Source organism: Petromyzon marinus, chromosome 14 (genome assembly GCF_048934315.1).
Source record: "Petromyzon marinus isolate PM22_M1 ecotype Great Lakes invasive population chromosome 14, UKy_Petmar_22M1.pri1.0, whole genome shotgun sequence".
Classification (NCBI taxonomy): domain Eukaryota; kingdom Metazoa; phylum Chordata; class Hyperoartia; order Petromyzontiformes; family Petromyzontidae; genus Petromyzon; species Petromyzon marinus.
Window position 1 is genome coordinate 1165785 of NC_133680.1, and position 19411 is coordinate 1185195.

General features: G+C 53.6%; 1 protein-coding gene across 5 annotated transcripts in view; it reads left to right on the forward strand.

The window, feature by feature from the left end:
- The window catches only part of LOC116942482 (ELKS/Rab6-interacting/CAST family member 1-like), a 100776-nt gene that overhangs the window by 15635 nt on the left and 65730 nt on the right, over nucleotides 1–19411 (forward strand). For 3 of the 5 annotated variants that reach the window (XR_004402790.2, XR_004402791.2, XM_032954472.2), the window contains exons 5-12: nucleotides 3713–3796; nucleotides 4511–4585; nucleotides 5483–5638; nucleotides 6522–6689; nucleotides 6934–7101; nucleotides 12235–12372; nucleotides 13266–13406; nucleotides 17086–17226. Coding sequence is in view for 1 of the 5 variants with exons in the window: in XM_032954472.2 (XP_032810363.2) it covers nucleotides 3713–3796; nucleotides 4511–4585; nucleotides 5483–5638; nucleotides 6522–6689; nucleotides 6934–7101; nucleotides 12235–12372; nucleotides 13266–13406; nucleotides 17086–17226 (1071 nt within the window). In the remaining 4 variants the exon portion in view is untranslated. The remainder of the gene's footprint in view (nucleotides 1–3712; nucleotides 3797–4510; nucleotides 4586–5482; nucleotides 5639–6521; nucleotides 6690–6933; nucleotides 7102–12234; nucleotides 12373–13265; nucleotides 13407–17085; nucleotides 17227–19411) is intronic. The other 2 variants (XR_004402792.2, XR_004402793.2) reach the window with 1 other exon arrangement.

Consider the following 19411-nt stretch of genomic DNA (forward strand, 5'->3'; position numbering starts at 1 on the left):
AACCACCATGAGATATCCATAATATCGTTTTCTTTAGTTAGATCGTGTAGATATAAATGCGTCGTTAAACTTGCCACCACCCGACACAGCCAATTATTAAGGTTTGTCACGTATTTGGCTGTCGTCTGATGAAGTTATAATTACTGGCGAAACGTCGTACTTAAAATGTAAATGTTGTGGGTTTACTCTCCAACACACCGGTGTGCTGTACTAGTAACGAATTGGCACGTTCTGTTTACGTGACAAACCTTTACTAAATGTCTGTGTCGGGTGGTGGCGGATTTAACGGCACATTTATATTTACTCAATCTAACCCAAACAAGCTCTATTATGGATTACATTGGTCGCGACAGCCTACGTGTTAAACTAACCATGAGATATGTTCTCAACAAGAGTGTAAAACAACAAGAGTGTAAAACAACAACAACAGTTTAAAACAACAACAGTGTAAAACTAAAACATTGTAAAACAACAACAACATTGTAAAACAACAACAACATTGTAAAACAACAACAACAACAGTGTAAAACAACAACAGTGTAAAACAATAACAACAACATTGTAAAACAACAACAGTGTAAAACAACAACAGTGTAAAACAACAACAACAACAGTGTAAAACAACAACAGTGTAAAACAACAAGAGTGTAAAACAACAACAAGAGTGTAAAACAACAAGAGTGTAAAACAACAACAGTGTAAAACAACAACAACAACATTGTAAAACAACAACAGTGTAAAACAACAACAGTGTAAAACAACAACAACAGTGTAAAACAACAAGAGTGTAAAACAACAACAGTGTAAAACAACAAGAGTGTAAAACAACAACAGTGTAAAACAACAAGAGTGTAAAACAACAACAACAGTGTAAAACAACAAGAGTGTAAAACAACAACAAGAGTGTAAAACAACAACATTGTAATACAACAACAGTGTAAAACAACAACAAGAGTGTAAAACAACAACATTGTAAAACAACAACAAGAGTGTAAAACAACAAGTGTAAAACAACAACAACAGTTTAAAACAACAACAGTGTAAAACAACAACATTGTAAAACAACAACAACATTGTAAAACAACAACATTGTAAAACAACAACAACAGTGTAAAACAACAACAGTGTAAAACAACAACAACATTGTAAAACAACAACAGTGTAAAACAACAACAGTGTAAAACAACAACAACAACAACAACAGTGTAAAACAACAACAGTGTAAAACAACAACAGTGTAAAACAACAACAGTGTAAAACAACAACAACAGTGTAAAACAACAACAGTGTAAAACAACAACATTGTAAAACAACAACATTGTAAAACAACAACAACAGTGTAAAACAACAACAGTGTAAAACAACAACATTGTAAAACAACAACATTGTAAAACAACAACAGTGTAAAACAACAACAGTGTAAAACAACAACAACAGTGTAAAACAACAACAGTGTAAAACTACAACATTGTAAAACAACAACAGTGTAAAACAACAACAACATTGTAAAACAACAACAAAAACAACAGTGTAAAACAACAGTGTAAAACAACAACAGTGTAAAACAACAACAACAACAACAGTGTAAAACAACAACAACAACCTTGTAAAACAACAACAACAACAACAGTTTAAAACAACAACAGTGTAAAACTACAACATTGTAAAACAACAAGAGTGTAAAACAACAACAGTGTAAAACAACAACAACAACAACAGTGTAAAACAACAACAGTGTAAAACAACAACAGTGTAAAACAACAACAACAACAGTGTAAAACAACAACAGTGTAAAACAACAACAACAGTGTAAAACAACAACAACAACAGTGTAAAACAACAACAAGAGTGTAAAACAACAACAGTGTAAAACAACAAGAGTGTAAAACAACTAAAACGCGATCACGTGATGAGGCAAGAGGAGCTGCGAGATGTAACAGCCGCGAGGTGCGGACCGTCCGAGACAAATCTAAAATTGGAGCCCCCCTCTGAGTGACTACGGCACCCCCTGACCGACTACGGCACCCCCTGAGTGACTACGGCACCACCTGAGTGACTACGGCACTCCCTGAGTGACTACGGCACCACCTGAGTGACTACGGCACCACCTGAGTGACTACGGCACCCCCTGACCGACTACGGCACCCCCTGAGTGACTACGGCACCCCCTGAGTGACTACGGCACCCTCTAAGTGACTACGGCACCCCCTGAGTGACTACGGCACCCCCTGAGTGACTACGGCACCCCCTGAGTGACTACGGCACCCCCGACCGACTACGGCACCCTCTAAGTGACTACGGCACCCCCTGAGTGACTACGGCACCCCCTGAGTGACTACGGCACCCCCTGGGTGACTACGGCACCCTCTGAGTGACTACAGCACCCCCTGAGTGACTACGGCACCACCTGAGTGACTACGGCACCCTCTGAGTGACTACGGTACCACCTGAGTGACTATGGCACCCCCTGAGTGACTACGGCACCACCTGAGTGACTACGGCACCCCCTGAGTGACTACGGCACCACCTGAGTGACTATGGCACCCCCTGAGTGACTACGGCACCCTCTAAGTGACTACGGCACCACCTGACCGACTACGGCACCCCCTGAGTGACTACGGCACCCTCTAAGTGACTACGGCACCCCCTGAGTGACTACGGCACCCTCTGAGTGACTACGGCACCCCCTGAGTGACTACGGCACCCTCTGAGTGACTACGGCACCCCCTGAGTGACTACGACACCCCCTGAGTGACTACGGCACCCCCTGAGTGACTACGCCACTGGTTTGGGCAAAAGCCACTGCTCTAGGCAGCCCCATAGTTGGCATCGGAAGGTTCAGAATTTAAATCCGGTTCGGAGGTTGACTCATCAACAGCGGTGTGTCCTGGCGACAGAGTCGTCCGCATCAATGGAACGTGGAATTTCCACCAATTCCTCCACAGTGCAGCGCACCGGGAGTTGAACACCAATGGCTCATTGCTCGTTGGACCTAGGAGATCCCTCTGGACTTCAGGAGTTTTGTTTAAGGGCCCTGCGAATGTGAAGCGTCACGCTAGACACTCGGGTGGCAAGGGTTGATCGATCGCGCGGAGATTTGTGAAATTCCCCAACGACCCCCACTGGTGGCAAGGAAATAGCAGCACAGAAAGTGGGTTTGTGAGCCCGTCTCACGGCAAAGAGGCCTTGCAGTGTTACCCATTGTAGTGCTGTATTGTGGTGGTCAGTGTAAGGCAGTGCAGCAGTATCCTTCGCCGTACGATACGAATTATAATAATATGAACGATGTCAACTCGTGACGCGCCACGCAGTGTTCGCTCGTCGAGAGAGAGAGGGGGGTGGGGCGACTCAGGGATGCGAGGAGGAAGAACCACAGACGAGGAGCGGGGAGGCAGCAGCAGCAGCACCACCCATGCATGTGAGGTGCCGGCGCCAAACAATTTCCCCAGCTCTGCGGTCCTCTATATATATCTAGATGCCAATGAATGCGTATTTTCTCGTGGGAGTAAAACAGGAGCATCCGGAGAAAACCGGCACGTGCGAGGGGGGACAACTCTATCTCACGCAACAAACGGAGTCCACGTGGTTTTTGTTTTTTGCTGCACTGCCATATCCCGGCGAGCGAGGGTACGGCACCTCCTCGACGCCCACGGGGAAGGGAGTTTCACAAAATCTGTGTGTGATCCACCAACCCTCACTGCTGCCTCCACAGTGCTGGGTTACAGACAGCCACGTGGAGCATGGCCACCACCACGACTATGCTCCCCGCATTCACCAGCCGGCATGGGCAAGTATGGTAAGATGACCCTCCCACGGACCCGCACGGAGTAGGGAGTCTCATTTGCAAGAGTGACCTCGGCCATGAATCTGCTGCCCGTAGGGGGGAGAGGATGATTGCTGCTGCTGCTGCGCGTGTGTGTGCGCGTGTGCGTGTGTGTAATTCCAACCGAGAGTGTAAGTTATAGCAGCTTGGAGTAACGGCCTAGAACTCAAAGACTGAATGTTCGAGAACTAAATGCGAGCGCTCTAGAACCTTTCTACTTGAAGGCTTTAACATCCAGAAGTGACAATCTAGAACTCAGGAGTGACAATCTAGAACTCAGGAGTGACAATCTAGACCTCAAAGAGTTAATGTTCTAGAACTTAAGAGAGAAGCTTTTAGAACTTGCACACTCATCCTCTCCTCGCCCCCCCCACTCCCCATCCACGCCGCATCCATTATGAATGAACTCTCCCCGAGGGAGCGTCTCCCTTGCAGGATCAGGTGATCGGCGTGAATGGAAGAGGGGAGAGGGGCAGCGAGAGGGGGAGGGGGGGAGAGGCAGGGCAGTGAAGAGGGGAGAAGATCGCTCGTGTAGTCGCTCTCCGGTCGCGGTCCCCTCCTTCCCCTTCAGTCTAATCGTCATGATCATGATCGTCGTCATCATCATCGCCGTCCTCGAAGCGTGATGATGTGAGGATGACGAGCGGAGCTCAGCCCCGCGTCACTTTCTACCGCGTGCCCCCCCAGGAGCTCCACCGGCGCGCTGACCTCGGCTCCGACACGGGCAAGACCAAGGCCCTGCAGACCGTGATCGAGATGAAGGCGCGGCCCGCGGCTTGCACCTGCACTCACACACACCTCTACACACACCTGTACACACACCTCTACACACACCTGTACACACACCTCTACACACACCTGTACACACACCTCTACACACACCTGTACACACACCTCTACACACACCTGTACACACACCTGTACACACACCTGTACACACACCTCTACACACACCTCTACACACACCTCTACACACACCTCTACACACACCTCTACACACACCTCTACACACACCTCTACAAAAATCCCCCGTATAGCCTTAACAGACTGTAGGGGCAAGTGCTGTTAGCGAGCACCTATGAAGGCCGGATCGGTACACGAGGGGGTGGGTGGCCAGCACCACGCCCGACCGCCTTTGTCTCCCTAGTGGCAATGTTTACACACCGCACAAGGTACTAATTTGAGGCTGAGTCGACCTAGGGGAGGCCCGGGACCGGTTCAGATAATCGTCACTGGTGTTGGCCGTGAGCGGGAATCGAACCCGAGTCGCCGGGTTCATAGCGCAGCGCGCTAATCGCTACACTATCGCTCCCCACTAGAACCTTTCTACTTGAAGGAGTGTGTACACCTGTACACACACACACCTGTACACACACCTGTACACACCTGTACACACACACCTGTACACACACCTGTACACACCTGCACACACACCTTCGCATGCATCTCGGAACATGTGTTCACACCGGTCCTGGGCCTCCTCTAGGTCGACTCAGCCTCCAATGGGTACCTGGTGCGACGTGTAAACAACATCACTGGGGAGACGGTGCCCACACCGCTTTGCACCATACCGGATTTCACAGGTGCTCTCTAACAGCACTTGCCCCAACAGTCGGTTGAGGCTATACGGGGGATCTTTGTATTTTATTGTACTCGCAGGACACAAAGATCGCGTCTCTGGAGAGGACCCTGCGCGACCTGGAGGATGAGATTCAGACGCTGCGCTCCAGCGGGGCTCTCTCCCTCGAGGAGCGGCAGGAGGAGCTCAAGCAGATGGAGGTGTACAAGAGCCACTCCAAGTTCATGAAGAGCAAGGTGAGGCGTGCACTGCTCACTCCAAGTTCATGAAGAGCAAGTTGAGGTGTACACTGCTCACTGCAAGTTCACGAAGAGTGAGTTGAGGTGTACATTGCTCACTCCAAGTTCATGAAGAGCAAGTTGAGGTGTACACTGCACAACTCCAAGTTCATGAAGAGCGAGTTGAGGTGTACACTGCTCACTGCAAGTTCATGAAGAGCAAGTTGAGGTGTACACTGCTCACTGCAAGTTCATGAAGAGCAAGTTGAGGTGTACACTGCACAACTCCAAGTTCATGAATAGCAAGTTGAGGTGTACACTGCTCACTGCAGCTTCATGAAGAGCAAGTTGAGGTGTACACTGCACAACTCCAAGTTCATGAAGAGCAAATTGAGGTGTACAGCGATCTGCTTCTCAGACTCCCTGCATCCTGGCCACTGAATAACGGGGCATCTGCTGGTGTGTGATGTGTGTGTGATGTGTGTGGTGTGTGTGTGATGTGTGTGTGGTGTGTGTGTGTGTTGCGTGTGTGTGATGTGTGATGTTTGTGACGTGTGTGTGATGTGTGTGTGGTGTGTGTGTGATGTGTGTGGTGTGTGTGTGGTGTGTGTGTGATGTGTGTGTGGCGTGTGTGTGGTGCATGTCTGTGATGTGTGACGTGTCTGTGACGTGTGTGTGGCGTGTGTGTGCTTGCATATGTCCGTGTGTGATGTGTATGTGACCTGTGTGTGACTGACGTGTGTGTGATGTTTGTGACGTGTGTGTGACGTGTGTGTGGTGTGTGTGTGCTTGCGTGATGTGTCTGTGTGTGACGTCTGTGTAACGTGTGTGTGACGTGTGTGTGACGCGTGTGTGACGTGACGTTCGACGCGTGCGTCCCGTCGTGTGGCGCGCGGCCCAGATCGACCAGCTGAAGGGCGAGCTGTCCCGCAAGGACACGGAGCAGCTGGGCCTGCAGACCAAGCTGGAGACGCTCACCAACCAGAACTCGGACAACAAGCAGCACATCGAGGTGCTCAAGGAATCCCTCGCCGCCAAGGAGCAGCGGGCCGCCATCCTGCAGGCCGAGGTGTGCAGGCGGTGCAACTGCACGGAGGGGTTGAAGGATGCTGCACCATTGGGTTCCTACGCGAGCCTCTGTGTCCCCTCCTGCTCCCCCTGCTCCCCCTACGCCTCCCGCTCCCTCTTAATCTCCCTTACGCCTCTCCGCTCACTCAGCATCCGCTGCTCTCCACTGCCGCCCATGCTCCTTCCTACTCCTCCGCTCCCCACTGCTCCCCCCGGCTGCTCCCCCCTCTGCTCCCCCCGGGCAGGTGGAGGCGTTGCGCGCGCGTCTGGAGGAGAAGGAGAGCATGGTGGCGCGCAAGGTGCAGCAGGTGCAGGAGCTGGCGGAGGAGAAGGGGTCGCTCGGAGGGGAGATCCGCGACTTCAAGGACATGATGGAGGTGAAGGAGCGCAAGATCAACGTCCTGCAGAAGAAGGTGTGCACGTGTGTGTGTGTGCACACGTGTGTGTGTGTGTACACGTGTGTGTGTGTGTAAACGTGTGTGTGTACACGTGTTTGTGTGTGTGTTCACGTGTGTGTGTGTGTACATGTGTTTGTGTGTGTACACGTGTGTGTATGTTGTGTGTGTACACGTGTGTGTGTGTACACGTGTGTGTGTGTACACGTGTGTGTGTACACGTGTGTGTGTGTGTGTGTACACGTGTGTGTGTGTACACGTGTGTGTATGTTGTGGAAATATGTAACAAATAAGCTTGTGCCGGAGGCCCCGGGGGGCCAGGCGTCTATGACGTCTCCTGGCCAAACCCCAATTGGCGGAGCCAGGAGATTGAATACCTACCCTCGGGGCTACTCCAGAAACAACGAAAAGCCACTACGGGTGGCCACGTGGAATGTTCGAACGCTCACTGCAGAGGAGAGGCTGCCACTCCTCTGTCGGGAGCTGGACCGGTACCGCCTGGATCTATGCGGCATTCAGGAGGTCCGGTGGACCGGCTCTGGCTCCTGCCACCATGAGGGGTGGACAGTCCTCTACTCGGGGCAGCAGACTGCCAAACAACAGGGTGTGGGTCTTCTTTTGAACAAAAGAATGAAGGGGGCGTGGGAGCGTGGCGGTGAGGTGTGGGAAGCTGTAAGCCCCAGGCTACTTTGGGCTCGCCTTCCCATCAACCGGAGGCGAGGAATGGTGGTCGTGGTTACTTATGCCCCCACCGAAGATGAACATCCGTGGAGGGATGCAGGCAAAGCCGATGAGTCAGATGCCTTCTATGACCTCCTGTCACAGGTGCTGGCTAAAGTGGCCCCTCGGGATAGAGTCATCATGTTGGGTGACTTCAATGCCCGAGTTGGTCATGATACTGGCACTTGGTCTGGAGTGATTGGAGGGCATGGGCCAGATCAGCTCAATAACAACGGTAGGAGGCTGCTAGATTTTTGTGCAGCCCATGGGCTTGTAATTACCAACACGCTGTTCCGGCATCGGCGCATTCACACAACATCATGGATGCATGCCGGGTCCAAGCAAGAACATCTGCTGGACTACATAGTGACGGACCAGCGAATTCGAGCCCATGTCCTTGACACCAGGACCTACCGTGGAGCTGATCTGCCCTCTGACCATCGACTAGTCATCTGTAAGATGTGCCTGCCATTCTTCCACTCCGGTGGTGGGTGTACACCCAGGACCCCATTCCAACCTAAAGTGGCCTAGTCTCAGTTATCTGATGAAAGTTGCAAGCGAGAATTTCATCATCGCTTGCGGCTGGGATTGGCATCGTCCCCGACTCCTCCTGATGTCGAGGGTAAATGGGCGAGGTTTAGGACTGTGACTCATGCAGCTGCAATGGCTGCTTTGGGTACGCGGTCCAGACCTCCCCAGACACCCTGGCTGACAGAGGAGGTGTTCAGGATGGTTGAGAAAAAGCGACAGGCCCACTGTCATCGGCTACAGAATCCCACGTCAGAGAATGAGGAGGCTTACCGCAGCCTTCGCTCGGAGGTTCGGAGAGCCGTGAGGCGCTGCAAGGATGGGTGGTGGTCGCTGGTTGCTGAGGAGATGGAGTCTGCCTCAGTGGCCCGTGATCACAAATCTCTATTTAACTCCATCAAAAAAGTAACCTGCAGCGCCACACCTATTACCATCATTAGGGGAAAAACGGTGATCCAATTTCAGACCCCCAGGAACAGGTTCGCAGATTTGCTGAGCATTTCTGTGAGGTCCTGGGGGAGGGAAAATCCCTTAGCCAGGAAAACATCATGGCACAAAGTGAGGATGACCCTGCTGAGGCTGCAGTGCCTCAAATATTGGATGAAGTCACCCCCTGTGAGTGGCTGGCTGAGGTGCCATCTGCTGAGGAAGTATTGAAGGCGATCCGGAGTCTGAGACCAGGAAAGGCAGCGGGCAGAGATGATCTCCCAAGCGAAATGCTGAGGGAGGGTGGCGTTTGTGCACAGACTGCCCTATATGACATCATAACAACAGTCTGGACCACTGGACGGGTTCCGCAGGATTGGAAGGATGCCCTGGTGGTCCCCCTTTTTAAGAAGGGGGACCGCACAGACTGTAACAACTACAGGGGCATCTCACTCCTCAGTGTGCCGGGAAAGGTCCTGGCAAGGATTATTCAGCATCGCCTTGCCAGGCACGCTGAGGAGAGGCTTGCGGAGCCCCAATGCGGTTTCAGGAAAGGGCGGTCCTGCACAGATGCCATATTTTCTGTCCGTCTGCTACAGCAGAGGTGTAGGGAATTCCAACAAGACCTACATCTCTGCTTTATTGACCTGGTCAAGGCCTATGATACCATCAGTAGTCCTGGGCTCTGGGTCGTTCTTCGTGCTTTTGGAGTACCTGACCCTCTGCTCACGATCATTAAGGACCTTCATGATGGTGAGCGGGCCCGGGTAAAACTACGTGGCCGGGAGTCAGAGCCATTCCCTGTACACCTTGGGGTGCGACAGGGATGTCCTCTGGCTCCCACATTATTTAACATCTATTTTGACCACGTAGTTCGTGAAGCCTTCAATAGCTGTACCGGGGGAATCTCCATATGGTACAGATATAATGGGAGGCTAATCGATGCCCGGGTGCGGTCAAGGGATGGCTCCCTATTGCTCAACCACGTTATGTATGCTGATGATTTGGTAATAGCTGCTCAGTCAGAGGAGGAGTTGGAGACGCTGCTGGTGAGACTGGAGCGTGCCACTAAGAGGTGGGGCCTTACCATCAGCCCCACCAAAACTAAGCACCTGCCTGGGTATTTTGTACCATCGGACACTCCACCCCCACAACTCCCAATCGGTGATGGGGCAGTTGTGGAGAGAGTGGAGAGTTTCCCATACCTGGGCAGTGTGCTTATGACTGGCTCGAGTTTAACAGCAGAGGTCTCACTCCGAATCAGTCGAGCGGCAATATCTTTTCATCGGTTGCGTAACGCTGTGTGGAAGCTACCTGGTCTGTCGCTCCGCACTAAGCTTCAGGTCTTCTCGGCCACGGTCATTCCCTCCCTTCTCTACGCTTGCGAAACGTGGACCCCCCTAATGGAACATCATTTAGGCTGGCCTGCCTACGATCCATCCTGGGTTTAACCAGACTGGATTGTGTGAGGAGCTCACAAATCCTTGAAAGATCTGGGCAGGGTCCCATCGGTGAGCTCCTCCGGCGGGCAAGGCTGCGATGGCTGGGTCATGTGGCCCGCATGCCCAGCTACCGCATGCCGAAACAGCTTTTGTTTGGCCGGATTGAGGGGGCTAAGCGGGCGCGGCACGGGCTAGAGAAGAGATGGAGTGATGTGGTACAGGAGGACGTGGAGCTGAGTGGACTTGCCGATGACTGGTACCAGCGGTGTCAAGATCGGCCTCTGTGGAGGAGGCTCGTGAAGGATGCTACTGGGCAGTTGGAGGCAGTCGCCCTCCAACAACAACGGAGGGCGGAGGAGCGACGCTCACAACAGCGAGCGGAGGGCCGGGTGGCTAAAGCACAGCAGGTTGGCACAGTAGGGGGCACAGGTGGTGCATCAGCCAGTCATCTCAGTCAGTCGACCCGTGGCACCTGGGTCTGCCCCGTGACCTCCTGCCAGCGGGCGTTCGACACTTCACGTGGCCTCAGGGTGCACATAGCCTGGCACAAGCGTCGTGGTGACGTCACCGCCACTTAGTGGCGAATGGCGGTTGTTGTTGTTGTATGTTGTGGGGAGCAGTAGTGCAGTGGTTAGTGTGCTGCGCTACGAAAAATCCAGCGATCCGAGTAGCGAATTATCTAAACCAGTCCTGGGCCTCCCCTAAGTCGCCTCAGCCTCAAACGAGTTCCTTGTGCGGTGCGTGGTGCGAGCTTCTAGTTTCTGTTCCGTTTCGCGATGTCTCCTGCCGTCTCCCGCTGTCTCACTCTGTCTCACTCTGTCTCCCCCGTCTCACTCTGTCTCCCCCTGTCTCACTCTGTCTCCCTCTGTCTCCCCCTGTCTCACTCTGTCTCCCTCTGTCTCACTCTGTCTCACTCTGTCTCTCCCTGTCTCCCTCTGTCTCCCCCTGTCTCACTCTGTCTCCCCCTGTCTCCCCCTGTCTCACTCTGTCTCACTCTGTCTCCCTCTGTCTCCCCTGTCTCCCCCTGTCTCACTCTGTCTCCCTCTGTCTCCCTCTGTCTCCCCCTGTCTCCCTCTGTCTCCCCCTGTCTCCCCCTGTCTCACTCTGTCTCCCCCTGTCTCCCTCTGTCTCCCCCTGTCTCACTCTGTCTCACTCTGTCTCCCCCTGTCTCACTCTGTCTCCCCCTGTCTCACTCTGTCTCACTGTCTCCCCCTGTCTCACTCTGTCTCCCCCTGTCTCACTCTGTCTCACTGTCTCCCTCTGTCTCCCCCTGTCTCACTCTGTCTCACTGTCTGCCCCTGTCTCCCTCTGTCTCCCTCTGTCTCCCTCTGTCTCCCCCTGTCTCCCTCTGTCTCCCTCTATCTCACTCTGTCTCCCCCTGTCTCCCTCTGTCTCCCTCTGTCTCCTCCTGTCTCACTCTGTCTCCCCTGTCTCCCCCTGTCTCACTCTGTCTCACTCTGTCTCCCTCTGTCTCCCCCTGTCTCCCTCTGTCTCCCCCTGTCTCCCCCTGTCTCACTCTGTCTCCCCCTGTCTCACTCTGTCTCACTCTGTCTCCCTCTGTCTCCCCCTGTCTCACTCTGTCTCCCCCTGTCTCCCTCTGTCTCACTCTGTCTCCCCCTGTCTCACTCTGTCTCACTCTGTCTCCCCCTGTCTCCCTCTGTCTCCCCCTGTCTCATTCTGTCTCCCCCTGTCTCCCCCTGTCTCCCCCTGTCTCACTCTGTCTCACTCTGTCTCCCTCTGTCTCCCCCTGTCTCACTCTGTCTCCCTCTGTCTCCCCCTGTCTCCCCCTGTCTCCCCCTGTCTCACTCTGTCTCCCTCTGTCTCACTCTGTCTCCCTCTGTCTCCCCTTGTCTCCCTCTGTCTCTCCCGGTCTCCCCCTGTCTCACTCTGTCTCCCTCTGTCTCACTCTGTCTCACTCTGTCTCCCCCTGTCTCCCTCTGTCTCCCTCTGTCTCCCCCTGTCTCCCTCTGTCTCCCTCTGTCTCCTCCTGTCTCCCGCTGTCTCCCTCTGTCTCCCTCTGTCTCCCGCTCCGCAGATCGAGAACCTGCAGGAGCAGCTGCGTGACAAGGAGAAGCAGATAAGCAGCCTGCGTGAGCGGGTCAAGTCGCTGCAGGCCGACTCGAGCAACGCGGACACGGCGCTCGCCACACTCGAGGAGGCGCTCTCAGACAAGGCGACCATCCCCCCCCCCCCCCTCATTGTTGTTGTTGTTGCTATCATTGTTATTGTTATCACTGTTGTTGTTGCGGTGGTGGTGCAGTGGTTAGCGAACACGGCGATCCAAGTTCCATTCCCACTCACACCTAACATTACCTAAACGGGTCCTGGACCTCGCCTAGGTGTACGTGTTGTGTACATTGTATGTGTTGTGAACATTGTGTGTGTACATTGTGTGTGTACATTGTGTGTACATTGTGTGTGTACATTGTGTGTACATTGTGTGTACATTGTGTGTGTGTGCATTGTGTGTGTGTGTACATTTTGTGTGTACATTGTGTGTGTGTGTAAATTGTGTGTGTGTGTACATTGTGTGTGCGTGTGCATTGTGTGTGTGTACATTGTGTGTGTGTAAATTGTGTGTGTGCACATTGAGTGTGTGTGTGTACATTGTGTGTACATTGTGTGTGTACATTGTGTGTGTGTACATTGTGTGTGTTGTAAACATTGTGTGTGTACATTGTGTGTGTGTACATTGTGTGTACATTGTGTGTGTACATTGTGTGTACATTGTGTGTACATTGTGTGTGTACATTGTGTGTGTGCATTGTGTGTGTGTGTACATTGTGTGTGTGTACATTGTGTGTGTACATTGTGTGTGTGTGTGTACATTGTGTGTGTGTACATTGTGTGTGTGTACATTGTGTGTATACATTGTGTGTGTGTACATTGTGTGTGTGTACATTGTGTGTGTACATTGTGTGTGTGTGTACATTGTGTGTGTGTGTACATTGTGTGTGTGTACATTGTGTGTGTACATTGTGTGTGTGTGTGCATTGTGTGTGTGTACATTGTGTGTGTACATTGTGTGTGTGTGTACATTGTGTGTGTGTCGTGTTTGCGTTGCAGGAGCGCATCATTGACCGCATGAAGCAGCAGCGCGAGCAGGAGGATCGCGATAAGCACGAGGAGGCGGAGGCTCACAGGCGCGAGAGCAAGGGGCTCAAAGAGAGAGTGAACACTCTCCTGGCAGAGCTCACCGACAAGGAGGTGAGAACCACCACCAGCAGCAGCAGCATCATCATACTCAGCAGCAGCAGCACAACTATCCTTATCAGCAGCAGCATCATCACAACCATCCTTATCAGCAGCAGCATCACTATCATCATCACAACTATCCTTATCAGCAGCAGCAGCATCTACACAACCATCGTTATCAGCAGTAGCATCACTATCATCATCACAACTATCCTTATCAGCAGCAGCAGCATCTACACAACCATCGTTATCAGCAGCAGCATCACTATCATCATCACAACTATCCTTATCATCAGCAGCATCATCACAACCATCGTTATCAGCAGCAGCATCACTATCATCATCACAACTATCCTTATCATCAGCAGCATCATCACAACCATCGTTATCAGCAGCAGCATCACTATCATCATCACAACTATCCTTATCAGCAGCAGCAGCAGCATCTACACAACCATCCTTATCAGCAGCAGCATCACTATCACCACAACCATCGTTATCAGCAGCAGCAGCAGCAGCATCATCACAACCATCGTTATCAGCAGCAGCAGCATCATCATCACAACTATCCTTATCAGCAGCAGCAGCATCATCACAACCATCGTTATCAGCAGCAGCAGCATCATCATCACAACCGTCGTCATCAGCACCACATCGTTGTGTCTCCATCATCACCCCGTGCCGCCCCTTGTCCCCGCGCCCCCGTGCACAGTCACGACGGCAATTGTAGAGGTCGCCCCGCCCCCACCCCCCACTGCCCCTCACGCCCACAGTGGGGGGCAGTGGGGGGTGAAATCCCGTGGCGGAGAACCCGAGGCCTCTGTAGATACCGAGACCTCTGTAGTGACCGTGACCTCTGTAGTGACCGTGACCTCTGTAGGTACCGAGACCTCTGTAGTGACCGTGACCTCTGTAGTGACCGTGACCTCTGTAGTGACCGAGACCTCTGTAGGTACCGAGACCTCTGTAGTGACCGTGACCTCTGTAGTGACCGTGACCTCTGTAGGTACCGAGACCTCTGTAGGTACCGAGACCTCTGTAGGTACCGAGACCTCTGTAGTGACCGTGACCTCTGTAGTGACCGTGACCTCTGTAGTGACCGAGACCTCTGTAGTGACCGAGACCTCTGTAGTGACCGTGACCTCTGTAGTGACCGAGACCCCTGTAGTGACCGAGACCTCTGTAGTGACCGTGACCTCTGTAGTGACCGAGACCTCTGTAGTGACCGTGACCTCTGTAGTGACCGAGACCCCTGTAGTGACCGAGACCTCTGTAGTGACCGTGACCTCTGTAGTGACCGAGACCTCTGTAGTGACCGTGACCTCTGTAGTGACCGAGACCTCTGTAGTGACCGTGACCTCTGTAGTGACCGAGACCTCTGTAGTGACCGTGACCTCTGTAGGTACCGAGACCTCTGTAGGTACCGAGACCTCTGTAGTGACCGTGACCTCTGTAGTGACCGTGACCTCTGTAGTGACCGTGACCTCTATAGGTACCGTGACCTCTGTAGTGACCGAGACCTCTGTAGTGACCGTGACCTCTCTAGTGACCGAGACCCCTGTAGTGACCGAGACCTCTGTAGTGACCGTGACCTCTGTAGTGACCGAGACCTCTGTAGTGACCGTGACCTCTGTAGTGACCGAGACCCCTGTAGTGACCGAGACCTCTGTAGTGACCGTGACCTCTGTAGTGACCGAGACCTCTGTAGTGACCGTGACCTCTGTAGTGACCGAGACCTCTGTAGTGACCGTGACCTCTGTAGTGACCGAGACCTCTGTAGTGACCGAGACCTCTGTAGGTACCGTGACCTCTGTAGGTACCGAGACCTCTGTAGTGACCGTGACCTCTGCAGTGACTCGCTTCATGGTCGTACATGGCCACGGCCAGAGTAACGGCGAGTGTTGCTATCATGCTTGACCCACGGTCAATGAGGGGAGAAGGGGATGGATCGATGTGGAGGAACGAGGGGAGGGGCTCATCCCCCCTCCCCCCACCTTGAGCAGGAGGGGGATCAGGGAGGCGTTGTTTGTGTTGAGCACATGGGGATCAGGAAGTCGTTGTTTGTGTTGACCACATGGGGATCAGGAAGTCGTTGTTTGTGTTGACCACATGGGGATCAGGAAGTCGTTGTTTGTGTTGACCACACGGGAATCAGGGAGGCGTTGTTTGTGTTGACCACACGGGAATCAGGGAGGCGTTGTTTGTGTTCGAGAGTCTCTGGTCAGGGTCAACTCCAAGTCGCGTCTCTGGAGGTGGGTGCGGCGTGGCTGTAGTGTGGGTCACGGTGGTTGTGGTGTGGGTCACGGTGGTTGTGGTAGGGGTCACGGTGGTTGTGGTAGGAGTCACGGTCGTTGTGGTGGGGGTCACGGTGGTTGTGGTGTGGGTCACGGTGGTTGTGGTAGGGGTCACGGTGGTTGTGGTAGGAGTCACGGTGGTTGTGGTAGGGGTCACGGTGGTTGTGGTAGGGGTCACGGTGGTTGTGGTAGGGGTCACGGTGGTTGTGGTAGGAGTCACGGTCGTTGTGGTGGGGGTCACGGTGGTTGTGGTGTGGGTCACGGTGGTTGTGGTAGGGGTCACGGTGGTTGTGGTAGGAGTCACGGTGGTTGTGGTAGGGGTCACGGTGGTTGTGGTAGGGGTCACGGTGGTTGTGGTAGGGGTCACGGTGGTTGTGGTAGGGGTCACGGTGGTTGTGGTAGGGGTCACGGTGGTTGTGGTAGGGGTCACGGTCGTTGTGGTAGGGGTCACGGTGGTTGTGGTAAGGGTCACGGTCGTTGTGGTAGGGGTCACGGTGTTTGTGGTAGGGGTCACGGTGATTGTGGTAGGGGTCACGGTGATTGTGGTAGGGGTCACGGTGGTTGTGGTAGGGGTCACGGTGGTTGTGGTAGGGGTCACGGTGGTTGTGGTAGGGGTCACGGTGGTTGTGGTAGGGGTCACGGTGGTTGTGGTAGGGGTCACGGTGGTTGTGGCAGGGGTCACGGTGGTTGTGGTAGGGGTCACGGTCGTTGTGGTAGGGGTCACGGTGGTTGTGGTAGGGGTCACGGTGGTTGTGGTAGGGGTCAAGGTGGTTGTGGTAGGGGTCACGGTGGTTGTGGTAGAGGTCACGGTGGTTGTGGTAGGGGTCACGGTGGTTGTGGTAGGGGTCACGGTCGTTGTGGTAGGGGTCACGGTGGTTGTGGTAGGGGTCACGGTGGTTGTGGTTGTGGCTGGGTGTTGACAGTGACCGGCCCCACTCCCCGAGGCTTGAAAGGGAGATGTTGCCCCAAGCCTAGCCCGAGCAGCAACATAAACCCGGTTCTATCGCGAACCCACAACACTAATACCGAACTCTACCCCTGAACCTATCCCGACACTGAACCTCAACACCAACTCAACCCTCAACATGAGTCCGGACCCAAACACAAACCCCTACCCGGACCTAAACCCAATTCCAAACAGCCTAATCCTAACCCCAAACAATATCCCCAACACTGATCATACTCCCGACAGTACCCCAACGGTAACCCCTACCCCTAACCTGGACCCCGTCACCCTTACCCCGCCCCTTGACCCCTCAAGCCCCGACCTGACCCCTAACTCCTCTCCCCTCACCTATCCCACCCTCACCACTCACCCCCGACCCTCGCCCCCATACTCACCCCGTCATCCCTCCCCACCCCTCCACACCCCCTCGCCCCCCCCCCCCGGGCCGCAGTGCGCCCTGCAGGAGCTGAAGCAGTACTCGGCGGCGCTCGCCTCCGTGGGGATGAAGAAGGAGGCGCGGCTGAAGGCGCTCGAGGCCGGCCTCGAGGGGCGCCGGGAAGACCTCAGCCGCGTGGAGGCGGCGCTCAAGAAGGTGCCCCGCCCCCCGCGACCCCCCCCCCATCCACCCACACCCCCGTGACCCCCTCCCCACCCGCCCCGCCCCGCCCCTCCGTGACCCCCATCAACCCCCGTGATCCCCTTCTTACAACCCCACCCTCCGTGACCTCCCCATCCACTCACATCCCCGTGACCCCCTATCCACCAGCCCCGCCCCTCCGTAACCCTCCTCCACCCGCCCCGCCCCTCTGTGACCCCCCCCTTTACCTACCCCGCCGCTCCATCCCCCATGACCCCCCCTCCTCCCACCCCGTCCCCCGGGACCCCTCCCCGGAACACCCACGAGTTCGTGATGGTGTTTCTGATGGTATGTGATGTGTATGTGATGGTGTATGTGATGGTGTATGTGATGGTGTATGTGATGGTGTGATGGTGTGATGGTATGTGATGGTGTATGTGATGGTGTATGTGATGGTATGTGATGGTGTGCTCCCTATTGCTCAACCACGTTATGTATGCCGATGATTTGGTAATAGCTGCTCATTCAGAGGAGGAGTTGGAGACGCTGCTGCTGAGACTGGAGCATGCCACTAAGAGATGGGGCCTTACCATCAGCCCCACCAAAACTAAGCACCTGCCTGGGTATTTTGTACCATCGGACACTCCACCCCCACAACTCCCAATCGGTGATGGGACAGTTGTGGAGAGAGTGGAGAGTTTCCCATACCTGGGCAGTGTGCTTATGACCGGCTCCAGTTTAACAGCAGAGGTCTCACTCTGAATCAGTCGAGCGGCAATATCTTTTCATCGGTTGCGTAACGCTGTGTGGAAGCTACCTGGTCTGTCGCTCCACACTAAGCTTCAGGTCTTCTCGGCCACGGTCATTCCCTCCCTTCTCTACACTTGCGAAACGTGGACCCCCCTAATGGAACATCTTTGCCGGTTAGAAACATTTAGGTTAGCCTGCCTACGATCCATCCTGGGTTTAACCAGGCTGGATTGTGTGAGGAGCTCACAAATCTTTGAAAGATCTGGGCAAGGTCCCATCGGTGAGCTCCTCCGGCAAGCAAAGCTGCGTTGGCTGGGTCATGTAGCCCGCATGCCCAGCCACCGCATGCCGAAACAGCTTTTGTTCGGCCGGATCGAGGGGGCTAAACGGGCGCGGCACGGGTTAGAGAAGGGATGGAGTGATGTGGTACAGGAGGACGTGGAGCTGAGTGGACTTGCCGATGACTGGTACCAGCGGTGTCAAGATCGGCCTCAGTGGAGGAGGCTCATGAAGGACGCTACTGGGCAGTTGTAGGTAGTCGCCCTCCAACAACAACGGAGGGCGGAGGAGCGACGCTCACAACAACGAGCGGAGCGCCGGGTGGCTAAAGCACAGCAGGTTGGCACAGTAGGGGGCACAGGTGGTGCATCAGCCAGTCATCTTAGTCAGTCGACCCGTGGCACTTGGGTCTGCCCCGTGACCTCCTGCCCGCGGGTGTTCGACACTTCACGTGGCCTCAAGGTGCACATGGCCTGGCACAAGCGTCGTGGTGACGTCACCGCCACTTAGTGGCGAATGGCGGTTGTTGTTGTTGTTACGTGATGGTGTATGTGATGGTATGTGATGGTATGTGATGATGTATGTGATGGTATGTGATGGTGTATGTGATGGTGTTTGTGATGGTGTATGTGATGATGTATGTGATGGTGTATGTGATGGTGTTTGTGATGGTATGTGATGGTGTTTGTGATGGTGCATGTGATGGTGTATGTGATGGTGTTTGTGATGGTGTATGTGATGGTGTACGTGATGGTGTATGTGATGGTATGTGATGGTGTATGTGATGGTGTATGTGATGGTGTATGTGATGATGTATGTGATGGTATGTGATGGTGTATGTGATGGTATGTGATGGTGCTTGTGATGGTATGTGATGGTATGTGATGGTGTATGTGATGGTATGTGATGGTGTATGTGATGGTGTATGTTCGTAGTGGGATGTGTGGGGTGTGTGTGATGGTCTGACCATTATCTGAACCGATCCTGGACCTCCCTTAGGTTGACGCAGCCTCAAATGAGTACCTGGTGCGATGTGCAAATATCAGTAGGTGCTCGCTAACGGCACTTGCCTCAAACACCTGTTGAGGCTATACAGGGAACCTTTGTCTTTGTGTGATGCCGTGTGTGTGATGCCGCGTGTGTGATGCCACGTGTGTGATGCCGCGTGTGT